The 27,097-nt window shown below is 44.5% G+C and overlaps 1 protein-coding gene across 1 annotated transcript; it reads left to right on the top strand.

Moving 5' to 3' along the window:
• Nucleotides 1–8,090: 8,090 nt before the first annotated feature.
• Nucleotides 8,091–22,950, top strand: LOC139240353 (probable G-protein coupled receptor 139). The gene is made up of 5 exons (XM_070868823.1): nt 8,091–8,160; nt 8,615–9,503; nt 17,342–17,733; nt 18,904–18,990; nt 22,880–22,950. The coding sequence occupies exons 1-5, from the start codon at nt 8,091–8,093 to the stop codon at nt 22,948–22,950; spliced, it is 1,509 nt and encodes a 502-aa protein (XP_070724924.1).
• The last annotated feature ends 4,147 nt before the right edge of the window (nt 22,951–27,097 follow it).

The following is a 27,097-nucleotide window of genomic DNA, read 5'->3' as shown; positions in this document are numbered from 1 at the left end:
ACGAATATACCACACCCACTGGTACTCCCTTGTCCACTCTTCTAGTTACATCCTCAAAAAATTCGAGAAGATTTGTCAAGCATGATTTCCCTTTCAAAAATCCATGCTGACTTGGACCGATCCTGTCACTGCTTTCCAGATGTGCTGCTATTTCATCCTTAATAATTGATTCCAACATTTTCCCCACTACTGATGTCAGGCTAACCGGTCTATAATTACCCGTTTTCTCTCTCCCTCCTTTTTAAAAAGTGGTGTTACATTAGTTACGCTCCAAACCACAGGAACTGATCCAGATTCGATAGACTGTTGGAAAATGATCACCAATGCATCCACTATTTCTAGGGTCACTTCCTTAAGTACTCTGGGATGCAGACTATCAGGCCCCGGGGATTTATCGGCCTTCAAGCCCATCAATTTCCCTAAGACAAGTTCCCGCCTAATAAGGATCTCCTTCAGTTCCTCCTTCTCACTAGACCCTCGGTCCCCTCGTACATTCGGAAGGTTATTTGTGTCTTCCTTCGTGAAGACAGAACCAAAGTATTTGCTGAGGGAGGACAGCCGGTGGTAATCAGCAGGTGGTTTCCTTGCCCATGCTTGACCTGAAGCTATGAGACTTCCTGGGGTCCGGATTCAATGTTGAGGACTCCCAGGGCCACTCCCTCCCTTCCGACTGTATACCACTGTGCCATCACCCCTAACCTGCCGGTGGGACAGGACATACCCAGGGATGGTGATTGAGGAGACAACTTACAGTCCCACCTAGCTTTGTATCATCAGGACCCCTCATCCAAATCATTGATATAGATTGTCCGCATGCGTCAGACACGAGATTCCCAAAGTGAGCACTCGACTCGGAACTCCTTCACGGCAAACGGGCTAAAGGTGGGCAGTGGAAACGTTACAGGGACCACCCTCAAAGCCCCCCTGATAAAGTACAACATCCCCACCGACACCTGGGAGTCCCTGGCCAAAGACCAATCCGCCCTAAATGGCTTACCCCTTATCCTTAGACTGTGACCCCTGATTCTGGACTTCCACAACATCAGGAACATTCTTCCTGCATCTAACCTGTCCAATCCCGTCAGAATTTTATGTGTTTCTATCAGATCCCCATTTTCTCTCCTAAATTCCAGTGAATATAATTCTAGTCGATCCAGTCTTTCTTTATATGTCAGTTCTGCCATCTCGGGAATCAGTCTGGTGAACATTCCATGCACTCCTTCAATAGCAAGAACGTCCTTTCTCAGATTAGGAGACCCAAACTGTATGCAATATTGAAGGTGTGGCCTCACCAATGACCTGTACAACTGCAATATGACTTCCCTGCTCCTATACTCAAATCCTCTCGCTATGAAGGCCATCATGCCATTTGCCTTCTTCACTGCCTGCTGTACCTACATGCCAACTTTCAATGACTGATGTACCATGACACCCAGGTCTCGTTGTACCTCCCCTTTTCCAAATCGGTCACAATTCAGATAATATTCTGCCTTCCTGTTTTTGTCACCGAAGTGGTTAACCTCACATGTATCTACATTATACCGGATCTGCCATGCATTTGCCCACTTACCTAACCTGTCCAAGTCAGCCTGCAGCCTCTTAGCCTTCTCCTCACAGCTCATACTGCCATGCAGCTTAGTGTCATCTGCACATTTGAAGATATTACGTTCAATTCCTTCATCTACATCATTAATGTATATTGTAAATAGCTGGGGTCGCAGCACTGAAACTTGCAGCAACCCACTAGTCACTGCCTGCCATTCTGAAAAGGATCCGTTTATTCCTACTCTTTGCTTCCTGTCTGCCAACCAGTTCTCTATCCATGTCAATACATTACCCCCAATATCTTGTGCTTTAATTTTGCACACCAATCTCTTATGTGGGACCTTGTCAAAAGCCTTTTGAAAGTACGAATATACCACACCCACTGGTACTCCCTTGTCCACTCTTCTAGTTACATCCTCAAAAAATTCGAGAAGATATGTCAAGCATGATTTCCCTTTCATAAATCCATGCTGACTTCGACCAATCCTGTCACTGCTTTCCAAATGCACTGCGATTATATCTTTAATAATTGATTCCAACACTTTCCCCACTACCGATGTGAGGCTAACGGGTCTATAATTCGCTGTTTTCTCTCTCCCTCCTTTTTTAAAAAGTGGGGTTACATTAGCTACCGTCCAATCCACAGGAACTGATCCAGTGTCTATCGAATTTTGGAAAATGATCACCAGTGCATCCATAATTTCTAGGGCCAGTTCCTTAAGTACTCTGGGATGCACACTATCAGGCTGAGGGGATTTATTGGCCCTCAATCCCCTCAATTTCCCTAACACAATTTCCTGACGAATAAGATTTCCTTCAATTCCTCCTTCTCGCTAGATCCTCAGTCCCCTATTATTTTCGGGAGTTTATTCGTGTCTTCCTTCATAAAGACAGAACCAAAGTATTTGTTCAATTGGTCTGCCATTTCCATGTTCTCCATTATGAATTCACCTCATTCTGACTGCAATGGACCTGCATTAGTCTTCACTAATCTTTTTTCTTCACGCATCTATAGAAGCTTTTGCAGTCGGTTTTTATGTTCCCTGCAAACTTACTCTCGTACTCTATTTTGCACCTCCTAATTAACCCCTTAGTCCTCATCTGCTGGGTTCTAAATTTCTCCCAGTCCTCAAGTTTGCTGCTTTTTCTGGCCAATTTATATGCCTCTTCCTTGGATTTAACACAATTTCTCTTGTTAGCCATGGTTCAGCCACCTTTAACTTTTTAGTTTTACGCCAGACAGGGATGTACAACTGTTGTAGTTCATCCATGTGATCCTTAAATATCTGCCATTGCCTATCTACCGTCAGCCCTTTAACATAGAAACATAGAAAATAGGTGCAGGAGTAGGCCATTCGTCCCTTCGAGCCTGCACCGCCATTCAATGAGTTCATGGCTGAACATGCAACTCCAGTACTCCATTCTTGCTTTCTCGCCATACCCCTTGATCCCCCTAGTAGTAAGGATTTTATCTAACTCCAGTCGCCAGTCTATCTTAGTCAATTCACGTCTCATATCATCAAAGTTACCTTTCTTTAAGTTCAAGACCCTAGTCTCTGAATTAAGAGTGTAATACTCCATCTGAATGAAGATTTCTACCATATTATGGTCACTTTTCCCCAAGGGGCCTCGCAGAACCAGATTGCTAATTCATCCTCTATCATTACACAAGACCCAGTCTAGGATGGCCTGCTCTCTCGTTGGTTCCGAGACATATTGGTCAGGAAACCATCCCATATACACTCGAGGAAATCCTCCTCCACAGTACTGCTACCAGTTTAGTTTGGCCACTCCATATGTAGATTAAGGTCACCCATGATAACTGCTATACACTTATTGCACGCGTCCCTAATTTCCTATTAGATTATATTCCCCAACCTCCTTACTGCTGTTTGATGGTCTGTACAGAACTCCCACTAATATTTTCTGCTTCTTGAAGTTTCGCAGTTCTACCCATATAGATTCCACATCATCCAAGCTAATGTCATTCCTTACGATTGCGTTAATCTCCTCTTTAACCAGTAACGCTACCCCACCTCCTTTTCCGTCCTGTCTATCCTTCCTGAATATTAAATACCCCTGGATGTTGAGTTCCCAGCCTTTGTTACCCTGGAGCTATGACTCCATAATCCCAATTACATCATATCCGTTAACAGCTATCTGCGAAGTTAATTCATCCACCATTTTACGAATGCTCCTCACATTGAGACTCAGAGCCTTCAGGCTTGTTTTTAACTCTTTTTGTCCTTTTAGAGTTATGTTGTAATGTGGCCACTTTTGATTTCTGCCCTTGATTTCTCTGCCCTCAACTCTTGCTTTTCTCCTTTATATCTTTTGCTTCGGCCCACTTATTACTTCCCTCTGCCTCACTGTATAGATTCCCATCCCCCTGCCATATTAGTTTAAACCCTCCCAAACAGCACTAGGAAACACTCCACCTCGGACATAGATTCTGGTCCTGCCGTTGCAGACCGTCCAGTTTGTATTGATCCCACCTCCCCCAGGATCGGTTCCAATGTCCCAAGAATTTGAATCCCTTGCACCATGCCTCAAGCCATGTATTCTTCTGAACTATCCTGCTATTCTTACTCTGACTAGCATGTGACACTGGTAGCAATCCTGAGATTACTACTTTTTAGGTTCTACTTTTTAATTTTACTCCTCGCTTCCTTAATTCAGCTTGTAGGACCCTATCCCGTTTTTTCCTGATATCGTTTACACCTATATACACCACGACAGCTGCCTATTCACCCTCCCCCACCAGAACGCCCTGCAGCAGCTCCGAGACAATCTTGCCCCTTGCACTAGAGAGGCAACATACCATCCTGGAGTCTCGTTTGTGGCTGCAGAAAGGTTTATCTATTCCCCTTACAATAGAATACCCTATCGCTATAGATATCCCACTCTTTTTCCTGCCCTCCTCTGCAGCAGCGCCACCCATGTTGCCATGAGCTTGGTTGCTGCTGCATTCCTCTGATGAGCCAGCTTTCCCAACAATATTCAAAACGGTATATCTGTTTTGGAGGGAGATGGCTGCATTATCTTCCTTCCCCTGCTCTTACTGCTGGTCACCCATTCCCTATCTGCCTGCGGAACCTTTACCTGTCTTAGTGGGAGTGCAGTGAAGTTTCACTGGACAGATTGCTTGGATGAGGGGATTTTCCTCTGAGGCGAAGTTGAGTAGTCTAGGCCTATACTCTCTAGAGTTTCAAAGAATTTGAAGTGATCTCATTGAAACGAAAACATTTCTTAAGGGACGGAGATGGTAGATGCTGGGAGGATATGTCTCCTGGCTGGGGAGTCGAGAATTTCAGAATAAGGGGTCAGCCACTTAGGACTGAGGTGAGGAGGAATTTCTTCAAATCAAAGGATTGTGAATCTTTTGAATTTTCTGACCCAAATCACTGTCAATGCTCAGTAGTTGACTATTCCCAAGACAGAAACCGATAGATGTTTGGATATTATGTGAACCATTCGACTCATCCTGTCAGTGCCAGCCACAATGGAGCCATCCTTCCTATTCCGACTTTCCAGCTCTTGGTCCATAGCGTTGTTGGTTACTCCACTTCAAGTGCTAATCCAGTTACTTTTTAAAATGCGATTCGGGTTTTTGCCTCCTCCACCCTTTCATGCATTGAGTTCGAGGCCCATTCCACACTATAGGTGGAAAAGGTTCTCCTCATCTATCCATCTAATCCATCTACCATTTATTAAAATCTATGTCACATGGTTGTTTGATAAATGAAATATGGCCTTCATATCTACTCTATCCAGAACCCTCATGATTTATTATGTTCTTGTATACTTACTTGTATTCCCCCAGCACGGACACCACTGGAGCTGAAAAACTTTGCAGTATTTCTGTCCCAGCAAATGTGTAACACTAGTGCGGCAAAATAAGAGTCTTCGCCTACAGTGCAGTAGATGGGTCTCCATCAGTCCAACAAAAGAGGGGCCTCGAATATGAATAGAATCAGCTTTAGCAGCAGAAGGGCATTTCCACGTCTTATATTACTGTAGGCATCCTAGTACTGGAGGACCATGTTCATATCTCGTGCAAATGTAGAGTACAACTAGTACCTTAGAAGCGGTAGCACCACCAGTGTAAGTGTAGGGATACACTTGTGCCTGACGATAACCTTCACCACTAGTATAAGTGTAGGAGTACTGGTACAACTGGAGGAGGATGGTCAGTTTTAGTGCAAATGTACGCTGCCACTAATATCAGAATAGCACTTTCACTTCCAGTGTAACTGTACGTGTGCCACTAGTACCACAAGAACATGGTCATCTCTGGTGTAAGTGCAGGGCTACCACTCATACCGAAGGAGTACTTTCACACCTAATATAAATGTAATGTGTCATGAGACCCGGAGCAGCATGTTCACCTCTAATATAAGTACAGAATTACCAGTAGTACAGGAAAAGCTTGTTCATCTCTAGCATAGTGTACGTGTACCACTAAACCCAGAGTAGCGTGTTCAGCTCTAATATAAGTATATGTTTATCACTATTACAGGAGAAGCATTGCCACCTCTATTGTAATTGTAGGGGTAACACGAATGCCGCTAAAGTGAGGAAGTAGTTAGGGGTTTAGCAGCTTTGAAAGTCGATAAAACCCCAGGCCCGGATGAGCCGTATCTATGCTGTTAAGAGATGCAAAAGAGGAAATAACAGTGGCTCTGTTCTTTATTTTCCAATCTTCTCTGGCTACAGGTGTGGGGCCGGAGGACTGGATGATAGCTAACGTGGAACATATGTTTAAAGAGGGAGAAAGCGATAGACCAAATAATTACAGGCAGTCAGCCTAACATCTGTGGCGGGAAAATTATTGGAAAAAATCTAATTGACAGATAAATGTCATTTAAAAGATATGGATTAATCAAGGACAGTCAGCATTGATTTGTTAAGGGAAGGTCGTGTCTGACTAACTTGGAGGTAACCAGGAAGGTCAATACCATTAATACATTTGATGCAGTTAATATGTATTTTAGCAAGGCCTTTGAAAAGGTCACACATGACACACTGGTCAGGAAAGTAAAAACCCATGGGATCCAGGAAAAGTGGGAAGTTGGATCCAAAATTGGTTGAGAATCAAAGCGTAATGGTTGTTTGGTGTTTGGCCAATTTGTGACTGAAATGTTTTTACCAGTGGTGATCCGCAGGGCTCAGTATTAGATCCATTGCTCTATGTGGCATATCAACGGTTTAGACTTGAATATACGTGGTATGATTAAGAAATTTTCAGATGTTACTAAAAGTCAGCTGTGTCGATGAAAATGAAGAAGAACGCTGTAGACTGCAGTAAGATATCAATGAACTGGTTAGGTGGGCAGAGCAGAGGCAAATGGAATTAATCCGTAGAAGTATGAGGTAATGCATTTGGGGTGGTAAACAGGAAATGGAATACACATTAAAGGGTAGGACACTGCAAAGTGTAGAGGAAAAAAGGGACCATGAAGTACATGTAAACAGAGCCCTGAAATTAGCAGTTCAGGTGGATAAGGTAGATATGAAGGCGTATGGACCTAGAACTGTAAAATTGTGCAGGCTGGATAGCTGTTTGATGGCCAGCGCGGACATGTTCGGCTGAAATGGTCTCCTTTCATGCTGTAAACTTCCAAGATTCTATGATTCTATACCAGCAGAGCACTGTCAGCTCGAAATAATTATAGTTTACCACTAATATCAGAAGCGCACTGTCAGTGCCAGTGTAATTGTGTTGGTATCGCTGCTATCGGTGGAACACGGTCACATCGAGAGCAACTGTTGGTGTGCCAATGGTGCAGAACAAGCTGGAGCACCGCTGGTGTAAGTGCAGGAAACCACTCGATCAGGACATTCACGACCAGCACCTGACTGAGTTCAGCGTTATCGCTGGTGCCAGAGGAGCAAGATTACCTCGAGTATAAGTTCAGTGTACAACTGGAACTGCAGTGGCACTTTCTCCTCTGTTGGAAATGTAGTGCTATGAATAGTACCAGAGATGTAAGATCACCACGATTTTAAGTGTGGGTCATCCACAGTTACAAGAGAAGCACTCTCACCTCAAATGTAAGTGTAGGTTTACAACAACTACCAGAGGAATGCGGTTACCTTCAATGCCCTACGACTGTGCTCACAACCAATTGTGCATGACATGGCTCACCAGCTGTTCTGGACGGGTTTGACCAATCAGACTGAGTCAAGGATAGGGGCAGGACATGCAGGGCTACAGGAGCTGCCATCACTGCTCCTGTAGTAATAGGCTCAGCAGCTGTACTGTAAGATTGACCATTCAAATTGTAATGAAGATTTTATTTGAGCACGCTTTTTAGAAAATTCCCGCTAACACATTCAATTATTTCATTAATCTGATGAATCAGACGAAAACAATTTACCTCAGTCTATTTGTTAAATGACTGTAAATAATGCTAATTATGAGTTAACCTGATTGACTCTCTGGTGGATTGACGTGTGGATAAATATATGTTCCCTTCCATTGCCTCAGACGTGTGCCTATCAGAATATTTCAGTTCCAAACGAACACATCCACTGTCACGAAAATGGGCCAACTAATGATGCTACAGATAAAAGCGATTTATTTCCCGATTCTCGCAGTCATCGGTGTACCAGGTGAGTCATCTTAACCTGTTTGTTATTGATCTGTGTGAACTGACTCCTGTTCTCACCACATGTCGGATAAGATAACGTGTTTTCTAGATGGCAGCATTACAGGGTCAGTAGAGACTGGAACAATCTCACTGAAGCGCCCATCCACACTTTCTGCTTTCCCCTTAAGCTGATATCATTAATGAAGTTACAATATTCTCTGAAACTACAGTACAAGGATTTTGGCTGATTTCTGGATTGTCTTGATGCCCCGTGCACAGTGAGCACTGCAGCAGCTCAGTAAAGTATGTGGGTTGCTTTTGAAGGATAGAGGTCCATTATTAATCATATTCCACACTGGTCCGTGCTGACAGTAACACCGAATGGAGCAAAATGCTCTCACCAGATATTTCCATATATATTTTTACATTTCAATCAGACACTCCAACATTATTTCTCTGCTCTCTTTTCCTTACAGCGAACTTGGTGAGAATTGTTATTTTATCCCGAAGGAACTGTGGCCTTTCCAAGTGTATCTCTGTCTACATGATCGCCATGGCATCCGTGGATCTACTGGTCATTATCGTCAATGTAATGCTGCACCATATTTTCAGTAATCGCTTTCCATTTTCATTCCTGTCCCACACTCCCGTGTGTAAGCTCATTTTATACATGACTGCTGTCAACCTTGATTTGTCTGTTTGGTTCACTGTTTCCTTCACATTTGACCGATTTGTGGTTATCTGCTGCCAGAAGTTTAAAACAAAGTATTGCACCAAGAGAACTGCGGCCATGGTTATAACAGCTTTCACAGTCCTCATCTTTTTAAAGAACATCCCTGTTTTGCTTGCATTTGAACCTCATCAAACAATTAACAAGGTACATTGGGGCTGCGTGACAAGTGTAGCATTTGTTTCCTCTCCTCCAGGTGCGGCATACATCTGGTTTCACAGCGCCTGGGGCATTTGGTATCCCTTTACTTTAATTGCCTTGTTAAATTGTTTGACAGGCAGACGTATTTTAGTGGCCAGTAGATCCCGCAGGGGACTCAGGGGCCACAGGAGTGAAAAGCAGAGCGATTCAGAGATGGAGAACCGAAAGAAATCCATAATTTTACTCTTCGCTATAACGGGCAGTTTTACATTGTTGTGGCTGACTGCTGCTGTGAGTTTGGTGACTACCAGGTTGGCAGGCATTAACTATTACCGAGGTGACCGCACAGACCCTGGATATATCGCCACTGAAACAGGACTAATGTTAAAGTTTTTGAGTTGCATTCAAAACCCGTGTATTTATGCAGCGACCCAGAGGAAATTCAGAGAAGAGCTGAAGACAGTGGTGAAATCTCCCTGGACATTCATTCTGAGGTTGGTTAGAAAAAGACAATAAAACGATTAAATTCTAAAGAAAGCGTCCTCGTCACTAAAGCTCAATTTTACCTCTATTTCCACCGTAGAACATCCGTTTTCTCTGGTGATTGAAAAATTGGTGAGATCTTGTGTGAACATTTCAGCCATTTTGTAGCATGTGTTTGATTAATCATTGCTTTAGTTTTTCGCACTTGCTTCGCTGAGTAAACATAATCTATTCCTGCAAATGAAGCACAGTCACGTTCAGGGATCAAGGATAACAATGATGAGTTCAGCAGTGGAGCCGGACATCGGGACAAGACAGGAATCCACCATACACTGCAGATAAAGGGATCAGGCGTCGCACTTAAAAACCATCAACAAAGTGTCATTCTCTGCTAAAATCATCAAAGGTCTTGTGCTCGCCGATATTGGTAATTTTCCTGTAAGTTTGGTGTGAATAATACAGGCGCGGATCTCTCTATTGGACACCATTCCTCATTGACAAATAGAGCAGGCTTTTGTCGGGTGATCAGTGGAGTAAACAGTTGGAACTCGGTTTATCGATGTGACCTTTCACCTCTTGTGTCCCAGATACTGACTGAAATTGTGGATTGTGCACCGACTGCTGTCTCTGACTCAGCACAAAGATGGAGCTGGCTCTTGTATTGTGCTGTCGATAAAGTCCTGATGAGTAATATTATTGATATTCTGTGTCAAGGTCTCTCCTCAGATACAGGAAATGAATGTTAAAATAATGACTGCCATAATTTTTTAAACTATCAATTGATGCAAGTAATCGGATGTAAACGGATACGATATAGTTACAATTATGGAAACATGGTTGCAGGGTCACCAGGGTTGGGAACTGAATATCCAAGGATGTTCCATATTTAGGAAGGAGAGGCAAAAGAACAATGGTGTGGCATTGTTAGCTGCGAGGGATAAATTGTAAGGTTGCAAATAGGGGGTCAGAATTATGCTGAAGGTAGTGAACATATAATTGCCTATGTGGGTAAAACGTCCTTTTCCAGGCAGAGCACACATACCAATTAAACTGTAGCTTAACCTTAGTAACACTTAAACAGCCGAAGTCAGTTGTTTTGTTTAAAAGTCCCTGAGGAAGAGATTAAGAAGCCAGTACAAACCACCCTCGGCCTCGGATAGACTGGGGTAGAGGGCAAAATGTAACAAAACAATGATGAGAGATGCACAGTTGCATGTACCACTCAGAGCCCGTCTAATAAGAGCCGACAAAACAATGTCACTTCGCTGATAACAGTAGACCTATCGATGATTTTGAGGAGGATAGCTCCTCTCCAAAACCTGTATAAATTATGCTTGAAAATTCTTGTATTTCGGAGGTTCCACGACTGAACCTTCCCTTGCAATTGTTCGTAATAAAAGCCGATTGAACTTGGGATTTCGTGTGTTCACTTCCGTGGTCGATATACAACAGGAGAAGGGCGAGGTATCGATTAACTGCATCAGTTAGTCCACCTTGAGGGAGCGAAGCCTCCTTTTTCCCCAACAGAAGGGTAGGTGTCGATTAACTATATCAGTTAGTCCACCTTGAAGGAGAGAAGCCTCCTTTTTAACCCCTACATTTGGCGTCACGAACAGGATGCAGACCCTCTGACATGGATGATGTGACAGCTGAATGGCAGTGAGTATGTTTTGTAACACCTGCAGCTGTAGCATTGATGGGGAAGGAGGTAATCTGTATAAAGAAATAGAAGGGGAAATCTGTTGAACAAGTTACAGCGAACCACAGAAGGATGAAAACCAAGGGCGGGATAGCTTTATTGCCTGAAAAAGATGGGGGAAGAGGACCCCAGCGATCGTTAGAGGAAAATTAAGCTGTATGTCCCGAAGCGTGACACGGTAATAACACGGAGACGCCGGTATTTATCGTGTGCAGCGCAAAGAAGAAGGATTACAACCTAAAAAGTGGGGTGGAATACCAGGATCCTAGGAAAACTGGCCAGTGGGATACAATGTTAGCTGAGAAAAATGGAAAATTAATAAAAGATAATTGCTGGAAAAACACGTTCAATTTAAAAAGGACAGCGTGTTTATATTAAAAAATAAAAATGCAACCTTGAAAGCTGCAGCTGCTAGAAAAAGAAACAGAGACATTTAGAAAAATGGAATGGTGAAAATCATCAAAATACAAAACCTAATTTGAAGAAAGGAGATGAAATTAGCTGTGAAAAAGATATTGGTTTAAATATAAAAACTTACGAGTTAAACCCGACACAGAAGTATTGTGCCGAGAAAGAGACACAAAGATGTTTAACTATGGAATGGAGGAAGATCATCAAAAAAGAAAAATGATTATGTTTGGATTCAAAAGGGCAAAAAAACCTAAGTTGTGTGAACTCCGCAAAGGAAGGAAAAAACTGGGAATTAGAGAATTCTTAAAAAAGCTGGAACCAGCACAGAAGTTTAGATTTTATGCAGAGAGAAATAAAACACAAGATTTTCTCAGTGAATGGGACCGTAAAAATGAAATGCTGGATTGCATATAGCTTGTTGTAAAATTGGAATTCAGTCAACAAAATAGCTATTAAAGATGTGTGGTCTTGTTTTAAATCAGTGAAAAAATCTTTGAAAAGTATTAAAATTGGAAGTTTAGACAAATTGGTGTTTAATCTAAAATGCTGTCTTTCCCGATAAGAAGGTTTTATTATGACAACTTTACAAATGATTTCTGCTGTTTTAATGGAGTTCCAATTCCTAAGCCAGTTTTGAAAGCACAAAGACTTGGGAAAAACATTGTCATGATTATGCGAAGTCACATAATGACTTCAGGCCTTCTTACAAACCTCTAAAGAAGTTAAACCTTTCCATTGACAGCTGTTTTATACTGGACATTATTAATTTGGATTTCTTAATAAAAGAAAGACTCACTTGACAGATGGAGGAAATGGTGGGATTTTCAGAACAAAAATAAAACGAAGAACATAAGAACATAAGAATTAGGAACAGGAGTAGGCCATCTAGCCACTCGAGCCTGCTCCACCATTCAATAAGATCATGGCTGATCTGGCCGGGGACTCAGCTCCACTTACCCGCCCGCTCCCCGTAACGCTTAATTCCCTTATTGGTTAAAAATCTATCTATCTGTGACTTGAATACATTCAATGAGCTAGCCTCAACTGCTTCCTTGGGCAGAGAATTCCACAGATTCACAACCCTCTGGGAGAAGAAATTCCTTCTCTACTCGGTTTTAAATTGGCTTCCCCGATTTTTTAGGCTGTGCCCCCTAGTTCTAGTCTCCCTGAGAAGTGGAAACAACCTCTCCGCCTCTATCTTGTCTATCCCTTTCATTATTTTAAATGTTTCTATAAGATCACCCCTCATCCTTCTAAACTCCAACGAGTAAAGACCCAGTCTACTCAGTCTATCATAATAAGGTAACCCGCTGTACTCCGGAATCAGCCTAGTGAATCGCCTCTATACCCCCTCCAAAGCCAGTATATCTATCCTTAAGTAAGGTAACCAAACCTGCACCCAGTACTCCAGGTGCGGCTTTACCAATACCCGATATAGTTGCAGCAGGACCTCCCTGCTTTTGTACTCCATCCCTCTCGCAATGAAGGCCAACATTCCATTCGCCTTCCTGATTACCTGCTGCACCTGCAAACTAAATTTTTGGGATTCATGTATAAGGACCCCCAGGTCTCTGTGGACCTCAGCATGTTGTAATTTCTCCCCATTCAAATAATATTCCCTTTTACTGTTTTTTTTCCCAAGGTGGATGACCTCACACTTTCCGACATTGTATTCCATCTGCCAAACCTTAGCCCATTCGCTTAACCTATCCAAATCTCTTTGCAGCCTCTCTGTGTCCTCTACACAACCCGCTTTCCCACTAATATTTGTGTCATCTGCAAATGTTGTTACACTACACTCTGTCCCCTCTTCCAGGTCATCTATGTATATTGTAAACAGTTGTGGTCCCAGCACCGATCCCTGTGGCACACCATAACCAACGATTTACACCCCGAAAAGGACCCATTTATCACGACTCTCTGCTTTCTGTTCGCCAGCCAATTTTCTATCCATCCGAATACATTTCCTCTGACTCCACGTAACTCTATCTTCTGCAGTAACCTTTTGTGTGGCACCTTATCGAATGCCTTTAGGAAATCTAAATACACCACATCCATCGGTACACCTCTATCCACCATGCTCATTATATCCCTAAAGAATTCCAGTAAATTAGATAAACATGATTTCCCCTTCATGAATCTATGCTGCGTCTGCTTGATTGCACTATTCCTATCTAGAAGTTCCGCTATTTCTTCTTTCATGATAGTTTCAATCATTTTCCCCAATGCAGATGTTAAACTAACTGGCCTAGAGTTACCTGCCTTTTGTCTGTCCCCTTTTTTAAACAGAGGTGTTACATTAGCTGCTTTCCAATCTGCTGGTACCACCCCAGAGGCCAGAGAATGCCTATGTAATAATACTCACCTGCTACAGAGCACAGATAGATACTCAAATAAAACAAATTCAAGAGACAGAAGCTAAGATAAATAAGCTGGAAGAGATGTTCAGCCATGAACTAATTGAATGGCGGTGCAGGCTAGAAAGGACGAATGGCCAACTCCTGCAGCTATTTTCTATGTTTCTATGTTTCTATGTTTCTATGAACTAATTGAATGGCGGTGCGGGCTCGAAGGGCCGATTGGCCTCCACCTGCAACTATTTCCTATGTTTCTATGTTTCTATGTAAGACAGGAGCAGACGGATTGTGCAATACACAGCTGTAACACCATCACCTGTGGTAATAGAGCCAATGTACCTCATGGTCCACAACCTCAAACTAACAGTCAACCAGACAGGGATAACGAGTGTGCAGTAGAGCGGCCCGCAGCACATGATAATGACGACATATCAGCGTCCCCACCATTCCCACCAATGGACGTAGAGCAGCCGACATTACCACACAGGAGGGACCTCTCAGCCCACAGCAGAGATAAATTCTATTGAATAAGTTACCAACACCGAAGTCAAAATAGTAGAAATACAGGATTCTGACAAAAGATTGGAGTAAAATATGAATGTGATTCAAAAGGCAGGCGAAAGGTTAGGGGAGTATGGGGAACGATAATGGATTGAATACAAAGACCACTCTGGGGTTGATGACCCTGACAAAAATGTGCAGTATTCTTGAAAATGTTTAAAGACGGACTGGGAGATGCACATCCAAAGATAATTACGTTAGGATTTATGATAACTACGATGAAACTTTGGAATGGGCAGAACATGGAGAGGAGTTAAAGTTAGAACAAAAGGAGAAAATAGCAAAAGTAGCAGCAACAGTGGTTGCAGCAGAGACGAAGGAGGAGGAGATACACCCCCACGCAGCTTCCCTGATATGTTTTAACTACAATAAGGGAGGCCACTTCAGTAGGAATTGTCCACAGAAAAGAAGAGCTTACGGAAATTCTCAAGGGAAATGTCACAATTGTGGTAAACTTGGACATTTGGCCAAAGATTGCTGGAGTAAGGGAGGAGGCGCAGGGAGGCAAGGCCCACAACAGGCAAAGAAGGGAACATCATTAACCAGGGAAGAGCTGATGGACATGCTCAGACAGGTACCAGCATCACTGCTACCACTGCCAACACCGCCCCGACCTGAGACACCCTTTAATGAGGATATCATCAAAATGGAGCGTCCGTTTCCATAACCAACTTAGATTTTCCCCGGACCCGCAGGACTGTAAACATCCAAGGTGTGGGTGCGGGTTATCAGAAAGCAACCCTAAGTGAGATGGTGTTATTGGAAGTACAGGAATTAATGTTACCTACTCGGTTTTGGTACTGTCAGAACACAGAAGGCAGCATCATGTGCATCCATATCTTAAGTGAGATAGGGTACTGATAGAGCCCCAGCGTAACCGGATAATTTGGGTGGATAATCACGAAAATCAAATTAATTTGGAGCACCCGGGACACCAGCAGCAACAAGTGGCCAGAATAACCCGAATCCAGCCTGCGTGGGAAACAAAAGATTTCTCCCATCGAACTTCAGTCCACTCTTAAATGTCTCTCATGTAATTACATTTTCCACAGCACTCTGAGAAGATATACAAATTCCATTAACACTTTAGACACCTCGTACATCAATATAGCACATCGAGAAGATGCAAATAATCCACCCAACTCTTTACGCACCACAGCTAGGAAGTATATAAAAGTATATATTAAAATGGAAACAAATGCATATTATGGCTCCTTAGATGTAAGTAACCTATTCCCATCGCCTGATCAAAATCCTTCTGCTATGGCTTATATTTGCATGCCTGACCTGGCAATATCCATTGCGTCATTAGCAAACTGATACATGATACCTGCACGGGTTAGATACAGAGTAAAGCTCCCTCTACACTGTCCCATCAAACAATCCCAGGGCAGGTACAGCACAGGGTTTGAGACAGAGTTAAGCTCCCTCTATATTGTCCGAACAAACACTCCCAGGGCAGGTACAGCACGGGGTTAGATACAGAGTAAAGCTCCCTCTACACTGTCCCTATCAAACACTCCCAGGGCAGGTTCAGCACGGGGTCAGATACAGAGTAAAGCTCCATCTACATTGTCCCATCAAACACTCCCAGGGCAGGTACAGGGGGTTAGATACAGAGTAAAGATCCCTCTACACTGTGCCACCAAACAATCCCAGGGCAGGAATCTATAAACCACTCTACATAACCCTTTATTTCCTTATCGTTTTAGAAACGGTCTACCTCTGTCTTAAACGTATTCAATATCCCGCCTTCCACAGCTCTCTGAGGCAGCGAATTGCATAGATTTGCAACCCTCTGAGAGAAGAAATTTCTTCTCGTCTCAGTTTTAATTAGTCGGCCCCTTATTCTAAGACCATGCCCTCTAGGTCTAGTCTCCCCCATCAGTGGAAACATCCTCTCTGCCTCCACTATATCAAGCCCCGTCATAATCTTATACATTTTGATTAGGTCACCTCTCATTTGTTCTGAATTCCAATGAGTAAAGGCCCAATCTACTCAACCATTCCTCATAAGTTAACCCACTCATCTCCGGAATCAACCGAGTGAACATTCGCTGAACAGCCTCGATAGCAAGTATATCCTTTCGTAAATATGGAAAACAAAACTACATGCAGTATTCCAGGTGTGGCCGCAGCAATACCTTGTATAAGTGTCGCAAGACATACCTGCTTTTATACTCCATCCCCTTTGCAATAAAAGCCAATATTCCATTGGCCTTCCTGATCACTTGCTGTACCTGCATACTAAACGCCAGCATGGACTGGTTGAGCCGAATGGCATGTTTCTGTGACGTTTATCCTGTTTCGAAGTAGATGTGTGTCGTTGAAGTGTAATCTCAGGCCCGACATTAATCTCATTGTCGACAGGGCTGCAGTGATACTGTCGTATATATGGACGTGTATTTACTGTTACAGCCACCAGAGGGCTCATTCCCTGGAGTTCCGAGGGGTCCCATAATCCCTTGTGAGCAGAGGTATTTCAGAAGGCTTCACAGGTTTGAGAGGCACTCTGGAGACCTGCAATCAAAGACTAAGATCACACTTTAATTTGAGCTCACAGTGTTCAGTCTGACTCTTCCACCATACACTACAACTGGCGATGAGATACAGATAGCGAACTCAAAGTTGCAGATGAAAGTGAGCATCCTGGAGAAATTTTAGGAGGGAGATGATTGGGAAACTATTGTGGAGCGACTCGACCAATACTTCGTGGCCAACGAGCTAGATGGGGAAGAGCGCACTGACAAACGTAGAGTGATCCTCCTCACTGTCTGTGGGGTACCAACGTATGTCCTCATGAATAATCTGCTCACTCCAGCAAAACCCATGGAGAAATTGGACGACGATTTATGCACAGTGGGCCGAGCGCATTTGAACCAGAAGGAAAGCGTTCTGTTGGCGAGGCACCGGCTCTACACCTCAAAAGGTCTGAAGACCCGGAAATGGCGAGCGATATCGCCGAGCTGACAGGCATTGCAAGACTTTGCGAATTTGAAGGACATTTGGAGCACAAGCTCAAAGACTTTTTCGTACTTGGCATTGTCCACGAAAGCATACTTCGCAAGCTTTTGACTGTAGAGACCCCAAACTTGAGAAAGGCCATCGTGATAGCCCAGCCGTTCATTGCCACTTGTGGCAGAACTAAGCGAATCAGTCAGCACACAAGTGCTGCTACAAGTACTGTGAACAAAGTGATGTTGTTTTCGAATCGTAACGTACAGTGTAGGTCACACATACCTGCAGCTACACTTCCGCAAATGTCTCAGAGTCCACCATCAAGAGTGATGAATCAAGGCCATTAACACCTTGTTGGCGCTGTGGGGATGATCATCGTTTCCATTCATGTCGATTCAAAGGATACGTTTACAAGTGCTGTGGAACAATGGAACACTTCCAACCAGTGTGCAGGCGAGCTGCTAAGCCTGTTAAACCTGCAAACGACCATGTTGCAGAGGAGGACAGATCCACGGAGGATCACGATGAACCAGAGCCTCAGAGGCAGAGTTGCATGGGGTGAACACATTCACTACGAATTGTCCCCGATAATGCTGAATGTTGAACTGAATAAACTCCCACTGTCAATGAAGCTGGACATGGGTGCGAGCCAGTCCATCATGGGCAAAAATACTTTTGAAAGTTTGTCGTACAACAAGGCCTCAAGGCCAGTCTTAACTCCAGTTTGCACGAGACTAAGAACTTACACTAAAGAACTGATTCCTGTAATCGACAGTGCTACCGTAAAAGTCTCTTATGATGGAGCGGTGCACAAGCTCCCACTCTGGGTGGTAGCGGGCAATGGTCCCATGCTGCTCGGCAGGAGCTGACTGGGAAAAATACGCTGGAAGTGGAACGACGTCCGACCGCTATCGCCTACTGGCGACACTTCCTTTGCCCAGGTCTGAAACATATTTCCTTTGCTGTTCGAACCAGGCATCGGGAATTTCCAAGGAACAAAAGTGCAGATGCACCTTATCACGGGGGTGCGCCCAATCCATCACAAGGCGAAAGCAGTACCGTACATGATGAGAGAAAGGATAGAGATCGAACGAGACCAGCTGCAACGAGAGGGCATCATTTCACCGATCGAGTTCAGCGAGTGGGCCAGTCCTATTGTCCCAGTCCTCAAGGGAGATGGCACAGTCACAATCTGTGGTGATTACAATGTAACTATCAATCGTTTCTCCCTGCGGGACCAACATCCACTACCAAAAGCCGACGAACTCTTTGCAACACTGGTGGGAGGAAAGACGTCCACGAAGCTGGATCTGACCTCAGCCTACATGACGCAGGAACTGGAGGAATCATCGAAGGTCCTCACCTGCATCAACATGCACAAAGGTCTTTTTGTTTATAACAGATACCCGTTTTGAATCCGATCAGTGGCGGCGATATTCAAGAGAAGCATGGAAGGTTTATTGAAGTCGGTTCCAGACACCGCGGTCTTCCAGGATGACATCTTGTTCACCGGTCAGAACACAGTCGAGCATCTGCAGAACCTGGAGGAGGTTCTTATTCGACTCAACCGCGTGGGGCTCAGGTTAAAACGCTCGAAGTGCATTTTCCTGGTGCTTGAAGTGGAGTTCCTGGGAAGGAGGATTGCGGTGGATGGACTCAGGCCCACCAACGTGAAGACGTAGGCAATCGAGAATGCACTGAGGCCACAGAACGTGACGGAGCTGCGGTCGTTTCTGGGACTCTTGAACTACTTTGCTAACTTCTAACCGGGTCTCAGCACCCTGCTAGCATCACTACATGTCTTACGAGGAAAAGGGGGCGAATGGGCCTGCGGAAAAAGCCAAGAAATGCCTTTGTAAAAGCGAGAAAATTGTCATGCTCAAACAAATTGCTTGTGTTGTATGATCCATGTAAGCGTTTGGTATTAGCATGTGATATGTCGTCATATGGCGTCCGGTGTGTATTGCAACAAGCTAATCATTTTGGGAAACTGCAACCGGTTGCTTATGCATCCAGGTGTCTGTCTAAGGCGGAGAGAACCAAAAGCATGATTTAAAAAGAAGTTTTAGCGTGTGTTTATAGGTTAAATAAAATGCATCAATATCTGTTTGGGCTAAAATTCATATTGGAAACTGACCATAAGCCACTCATATCCTTGTTTTCCGAGAGTAAAGGGATAAATACCAACGCATCGGCCCGCATCCAAAAATGGGCGCTCACGTTGTCCACATACAACTAAGCCTTCCGCCACAGGCCAAGCACAGGAAACTACGCCTATGCTCTCAGTAGGCTGCCATTGCCCACGACGGAGGTGGAAATGGCACAGTTCTCAGATCTAGCCATGGTTATGGAAGCATTTGAGAGTGAGAAATCACCCATCACTGCCCGGCAGATCAAAACCTGGACAAACCAGGACGCCTTATTATCTCCAGTCAAAAGCTGTGTGGTTCACGGGAGCTGGTCCAGTGTCCCAGTGGAAATGCAGGAAGAGTTAAATCCGTTCCAGCAGCGCAAAGATGAAATGTCTGTACAGGCAGACTGCCTTCTGTGGGGAAATCGAGTAGTGGTCCCCAAGAAGGGCAGAGACACTTTCATCAATAGCCTTCACAATACCCACCCAGGCATTGTAATGATGAATGCGAAAGCCAGATCCCACGTGTGGAGTCCCGGCATTGATGCGGACTTGGAGTCCTGCGTTCACAGATGTAATACATGCTTGCAGTTCAGTAATGTACCCATGAGGCACCGCTAAGTTAATGGTCTAGGCCCTCCAAACCGTGGCTTCGGGTCCAAGTCAACTATGCAGGCCTATTCTTGTGTAAAATGTTCCTTGTGGTTGTAGATGCGTACTCCAAGTGGAATAAATGTGAGATAATTGTATTAAATTATGGACAAGGTCCCAAGTGGCTTCCCGGCACTGTTGTGGCCAAAGAGGAGAGCAGGGTGTTTCGGGTCAAACTTACAAATGGATTAATTCACCGGAAACACTTGGACCAAATCAAAATCAGATTCATGGACTACCCTGAGCAAGCCACATTGGAACCTACCTTTTTGGATCCCCCAACACACACACCTGTGGCAACCGACACTATGGTTGACCACAAAGCAGAACAAATCATTCACAGCAGCCCTGCAGGGCCCAACACACCAGGCAGCCCAGCAAGGCCAGCTGCACAGCAGCCCAGCGAGGGCCCAACAAATGTCTCAACAACACCAGCTTTCACACCGAGACGATCAACCAGGACAAGAAGGGCCCCAGATCGACTCAGATTGTAAATAGTTACACTATTGACTTTGGGGAGGAATGTTATTTTATGTGTGGACTTGTATTTACTCTGTACAGCCACCAGAGGGCTCATTCCCTGGAGTCCCAAGGGATCCCATAATACCTTGGGAGCACAGGTATTTAAGAAGGCTTCACAGGTTGGAGAGGCACTCTGGAGACTTGCAATAAAATACTACGGTCACACTTTACTTTGAGCTCACCGTGTTCAATCTGACTCTTTCTCCATACACAATAGATACCCACCCTCCTTTATGCCTGAGACACATGGACAATATACAGTCGGCACCTCAAAGCACTGGAGAAGTACCACCAACGCTGCCTCCACAAAATCCTGCAAAGTCCCTGGGAGGATAGGTGCACCAACGTCAGCGTTCTCTCTCAGGCCAACATCCCCAGTATCAAGGTGCTGACCACACTCGATCATCTCCACTGGGCGGGCCACATCATCTGCATGCTCGATGCTAGACTCCGAAACAGGCACTCTACTCCGAGCTACGTCACGGCAAGTGAGCCCCAGGAGGGCAGAGGAAACTCTTCAAGGACACCCTCAAAACCTCCTTGAATATATGTAACATCACCAACGGCTCTTGGGTATCCCTGACCCAAATCCACTCAAAGTGGAGGAGAAGCATCGGAGAACGTGCTGAATGCCTCGAGTCTCTTTCACGGGAGCACCGAATGCCAAGCGCAAACAGCGGAATGAGCGCATGACAAGCCGAGGACTCCACCCACCGATCCCTCCAACCACTGTCTGCCCCAGACACCGCCTGTGACAGAGTCTGTGGGTCCCGCATTGGGCTCATCAGTCACCTGAGAACTCGTGTTTGTGGAAGCAAGTCATCCTCTACCCCGAAGGACTGCCTGAGAAGATGACCTGTATGTAGTCCGTCTAGTCCTCGTAGTGTTCACCTTTATTGCAAAGGGGATAGAGTATCAAGGCAGACAAGTCCCGCGACAACTCTGCAGGATATTGGTGAGGCCGCACCTGGAGTACAGCGTCCAGATTTGATATTTTTATTTAAGGAGGGATATACTTGCATTGGAGGCAGTTCAGTGAAGGTTCATGAGGTTGATTCCTGAAATGATGGGGTTGTCATTTGAAGAAACTTTCAGCAGGTTGGGCATATATTGGAGCTTAGAAAAATGAGAGGTGATTTTATTGAAATGTATAAGATTCCGAGGAGACTTGACAGTGTACATGCAGAGAGGATTCTTCCCCTTGTGGGGGAATCTAGAAGTAGGGGGCATATTTTCAGAATAAAGGGGCGCCCATTTAAAACGGAGATGGGTAAGAATTTCTTCTCTGAGAGACTTGTGAATCTCTAGAATTCTCTTCCCCAGAGAGCTGTGGAGGGTGGGTCAGTGAATATATTTATGGTGTTGATAGACAGATTCTTGAATGATAGGGGAGTCACAGAGTATGGGGAGCAGGCAGGTTCGTGGAGTTGAGGCCATGATCAGATCAGCTATGATCTTATTGTTGGCGGAGCCGGTTCGAGTGGTCAAATGGTGGACACCTGATCCGAAGATGTTCTAATGTGTGTTGTGTTTCTGTGCCAGTGTGTGTGTTAGTGTGTGTGTTTCTGTGTAAGACTTACGTTAATTAAGACAGGTTTAACCTGTAAAGTTTATGTCTTTTCCCTACACTTTACAGAGCTGGACTTGTGAGACAAAAACAACACAGACTCCGGGTGTATGTCACCCACCCCTCTAATGGGGTTATCTTAATTGGTTAACCAAAAGAGATACAAGCAATCACGATTGCATCAAATACACAATCATTTCTCATTATTATGTTGCAGCGATCTATCCCGTTAAAATATTTCCTAACAGTTAAACATTGCCGATTACATAAGTGCTCGCAAAGCAGACACACTCACACCTGAGAGTTAACTCCAACCGTGCTTAGCGATTGGAAATTAACCAACTGATTCTCTTGGTAACTGACCAGGTTACCAATCGCTGGATTGCAGTGCTGCCCTCATGTGTCACAGCCATTTTATACTGTTTTTTTCAGAATGACTGCCCACCGTGTACATAATTGTCCAGATTTAATTCACAGCGAATGTTTTTCACAATGTATGTGAGTTTCATTCTCGTATCTCCTTGTTGCAGCTCGATTACTGTTCCCAGGCAATGTCTTTTTGCAGCTGCGAGCGGTTAAAACACTGGAGAAAGCTTTTTGAATTCGCAATGCTTTCTGTGTCTTTACAAATGGTCATCATAGGTTTTTTGCCATGTTTGAGCAGTTTGCGAGCACAGTTATTTGCAGAAAATGAGACAAAAGAATGCTGTGGTCTTACAGATCGAACCAGAGGTAAAGGGACTCGAACTTTTCGAGTCCCAGTAACTTTTAGTTCAGTTCAGTATCCTCTCCTTTCGTCTGTGTTTCCTGAATCAGTGTGACACACTCCTGCTCCTGGCGTCTCCTGTTAACAAGGTAGGTTACTATCAGACAATGCAACACAATCGCTGGCTGTACAGCGACCAACACATGTGAGACAATCCGTATCCACGGAAGATTTTCACTGTTCGATACAATGTCCAGCCAGGATGTATCATCGGCAATCTTAAACATTTCTTTACATACTTCACGGTTTTTCTTGGCCATAAGAGTGGCTTTGGAACTGTTTAACACATTTCATTAACTTTGCCAAGTGTTCCGGTGGAGCTGGGATGCCAAAGTCAAATCGCACCATGTACTGGTGAAATTGCTTCTTTAATGCATCTTCCACAGCAAGATCTACTTGCCTCTGCTGATAAATGCATAACGAAATCCGTGCCCCAAGTCTTACAGTTTGGGCTGCGGTAAAGCATATGTTCCCATCCCGCTGGGATAATTCAGGTTGGCACTATACTGGTATTGCCATTGTATGGTGGTGACACAATACTCACCCTTCCCTCTATATGCAGATCGTACGGGGAAAATGCTGTCCCGCAATTACCTTCACGGTATAGCTCCATGCTATCACATCCCACTTAAACCCGCACGCTTGGGCTGCATGTTCTGCCACATCGAAGGGACAAGTGAACGTGTCCCCGAACTTCAGCACATCTAGTTAGGCCTGGGGCTACCCATGTTGTCCCATCTACCCACGTCACATACTGCGGGGCTTCATAGTAGCTGACGAAATGGTCTCCCTGACGTAATCCTACGTTCTGTACTCGGAACAAAGGATTTGAGGTTATTTTCTCAGGCATGATTGGGTAATAACATAAAGTCACGCTGTTCTGGTAGACGGCATTCGTGCCTCACCGGGTATACCGTTACCAACCGCCTGACTTGGCACAGAGTCTGAGCTAGTTGGTAAATGCGCAACGCCCTCAGAATGTCGATCAATTGCCCAGGATGGGGGCTTTCCCTCAGCAATATTCTGCAGGTTCTTGTCAGGCTCGTTCCATTAACCAAGATGCGCACCTTACACGTATATTTAACGTCAGCAGGCTGCAGCTCGTGGGGGTGCCGCAGGGATCAGTGCTGGGGCCTTGGCTATTTACAATCTATATGAATGACCTAGGTGAAGAGACCGAGTGTAATGTATCAAAACGTGGTGGGACAGTAAGCTGTGAGGAGAAGACAAAATGACTGCAAAGGGATATAGATAGACTAAGTGAGTGGGTAGTAAGGTGGCAGATGGAGTATAATGTGGGGAAATCTGAGATTATTAACTTTGGTAGAAAGAATAGAAAAACAAAATATTTTTTAAATGGTGAGAATCATTTAAATACTGGTGTTCAGACAGATTTGAGTGTTCTTGTGCAAAAATACAGACAGCTAGCATGCGGGTGCAGCAAGCAAGTAGGAAGGCAAATGGCATATTGTCCTTTATTACAAGTGGGTTGGAGTAAATGAGTAAAGACGTCTTGGTAGAATTGTACACGACCTTGGTGAGACCACACCTGGAGTACTGTGCAAAGTTTTGGTCTCCTTATCGAAGGAAGGATATACTTAACTTGGAGGCGGTACAACGTACGTTCTCTCGACTGATTCCTGGGATGAGAATGCTGTCTTACGTTAAGAGATTGTGTCGAATGCTCTAGGGTATTCTGTATGTTCTAGAGTTTAGAAAACTGAAAGGTGATCTCATTGAAACATACAGAATGCTTACAGGACATGACAGGGTGGCTGCAGGAAGGATATTTCCCCTGGCTAGAGAGTTTTCTTAGCAGACACCATAGCAACTAACTTAAAGGCTGAAGCTTATATTTTGCAGAACAAATGGTCTTCTGTGCATTACATTACAACAACAACTTGTATTTATTTGCATGAATTATATTCAAAATAGCTCTGCACTTGCATTTTTAACCTAAGATCTAATTCATTTGTGGATGCACGATTTCGTTGCCATTATTGATCAAAGGCATATGTAAAACCTGGACAATATTGAAGCCTGTAATAGATTATGAACTGGAGGTGCCAAATCAGTTCATAACCAAAAACATGGCTCAAGTACCTCTCTAAAATAATGCATGTGTATACATACATAATTCAATTAACCAACTTATCAGCATAAGCAATTGTCTAAAATACACAACAAGATTACAAAGGGTTAAACGGATTTCAGCTCTAAATCCATAAAGGTGGGTGGAGCTGAGACAAACATACAGACACTCTCTTTTCTAAAGACAGGCTTTGGAGCAAACAACAAATTCATCATCTCCCGAAATATTCACTTTAGTTAGTCTTGCGACAAATGCACATTTTCCAAGCAAACTGGAATTTCAACATTCAAGCTTCTTTTAGTCAATTATATCCGATGTTTTTTTCTTTTTTTCTTTACACAAACACTGACAACGTCAAGTGTCAGTTTCAACTTCCCCTTTAATCCTCGTTCCTTTAAAACCTTTTGAATTTGCAAAGACTTTTGCGTCACTAATAATTTGGCCAACCCATGTTTTCAGCCATCTTGGAGCAATGTTCATGCAGTTATTAGCAGAAAATGAGCCCCCATAAATGCTGTAGTCTTACAGACGCTGCAGTTTAGCAGCACTGAATCTTTGGCTGATATATGCCAGTACTTTTTAAAAACTATTAGGGTTTCTGCCTCTGCCACCCTTTCAGGCAGTGAGTTTCAAACCTCAAACACCCTCTGCGTGAAAGCGTCCCCTCAAATCCCAACTAAACCTCCTGCAGCTGAGTTTGCATTGTTTCCCCCTGATTGTCAACCCGTTGAAACGACTTCTTGAGCAAGTCCCTGAAGTCCTGCCACATAAAGATGTAGAGGAAGGGGTTGATGCAGCTGTTGATGCAGGCGAGGCCACGGCTGAATGGGACACTCACCATCAGCACCATGAGCCAGTCTTCGTCGTATGGGTAGAGCAGCAGGGCGAGGATAGAGCAGATGTTGTAGGGCGCCCAGCACAGGAGGAAGCCCAGGATGATGGCGGCCTTCAACCTGAAGGGCTTGCTACTGCTGGGCGCCCAAGCGGTTCCGCCTCAGCCGCAGCCCGATGTTGGTGCAGCTGGCAGTGATCACCAGGAATGGGAGGAGGAACCCGATGAGGAAGTTGGTGCGTGTCAGTGCTCGGTACCGGGCATCATGCAGGCTCTTCTCCTGCTCCGGCACCGCCCGGTCATCATCCTCTCCATGGTCCGTCGTGTTCAGTGTCAGCCCCTCGCCCTCTAGCGGGTACTCGGTCACCCCGGGACACCAATTGTCGGAAGACGAACGATGGCGCACTCCCGATGGCAGTTGTCACCCGCATCCCCAGGCTGAGCAGGTTGGCCAGCCACAGGCCGCAGTGGTTCTGGGACCAGATGGGCAGGACCACCGAAAAGCAGCGGTCCACGCTGATGGAGGTCAGCGTAAAGACGTTGGCGTGCAGACAGAGCAGCACCGCCCCATTGCTGAGCTTGCAGAGCAGCCAACCGAAGGGCCAGTGGTTGTCCAGGGCGATGCCAGTGATGTAAAGAGGGAGCAGCAGAGAGACGGTGAAGTCTGCCATGGCAAGGCTCTGCAAACAGACGGTCTCTCATGTACCTACATTTTGCACATTACTCCGAGAAGATGTACAAATTCCAGTTAACAAATTAGACACCACGAACATAAATATAGCACTTCGAGAAATCGTATAAAATCCACACAATTCTTTCTGCACCACAGTCAGAAAGTATATAAAACACATATTAAAATATATACAAATACATATTATGGCTCCTTACCATTACGTAACCTCCTCCCATCATCTGATCAAAGTCCTTCTGCTGTGGCTGACATTTGCATGCCTGACCTGGCAATATCCATTCCGTCATTAGCAAACTGACATATGCTACCTGCACGGGTTAGAGGCAGAGTAAAGCTCCCGCTACACTGTCCCCATCAAACACTCCCA

Source organism: Pristiophorus japonicus, chromosome 31 (genome assembly GCF_044704955.1).
Source record: "Pristiophorus japonicus isolate sPriJap1 chromosome 31, sPriJap1.hap1, whole genome shotgun sequence".
In the NCBI taxonomy this organism is placed as follows: domain Eukaryota; kingdom Metazoa; phylum Chordata; class Chondrichthyes; family Pristiophoridae; genus Pristiophorus; species Pristiophorus japonicus.
Note: the sequence above shows the minus strand (reverse complement) of the source record. Positions and strands in the feature narration are given on the sequence as shown.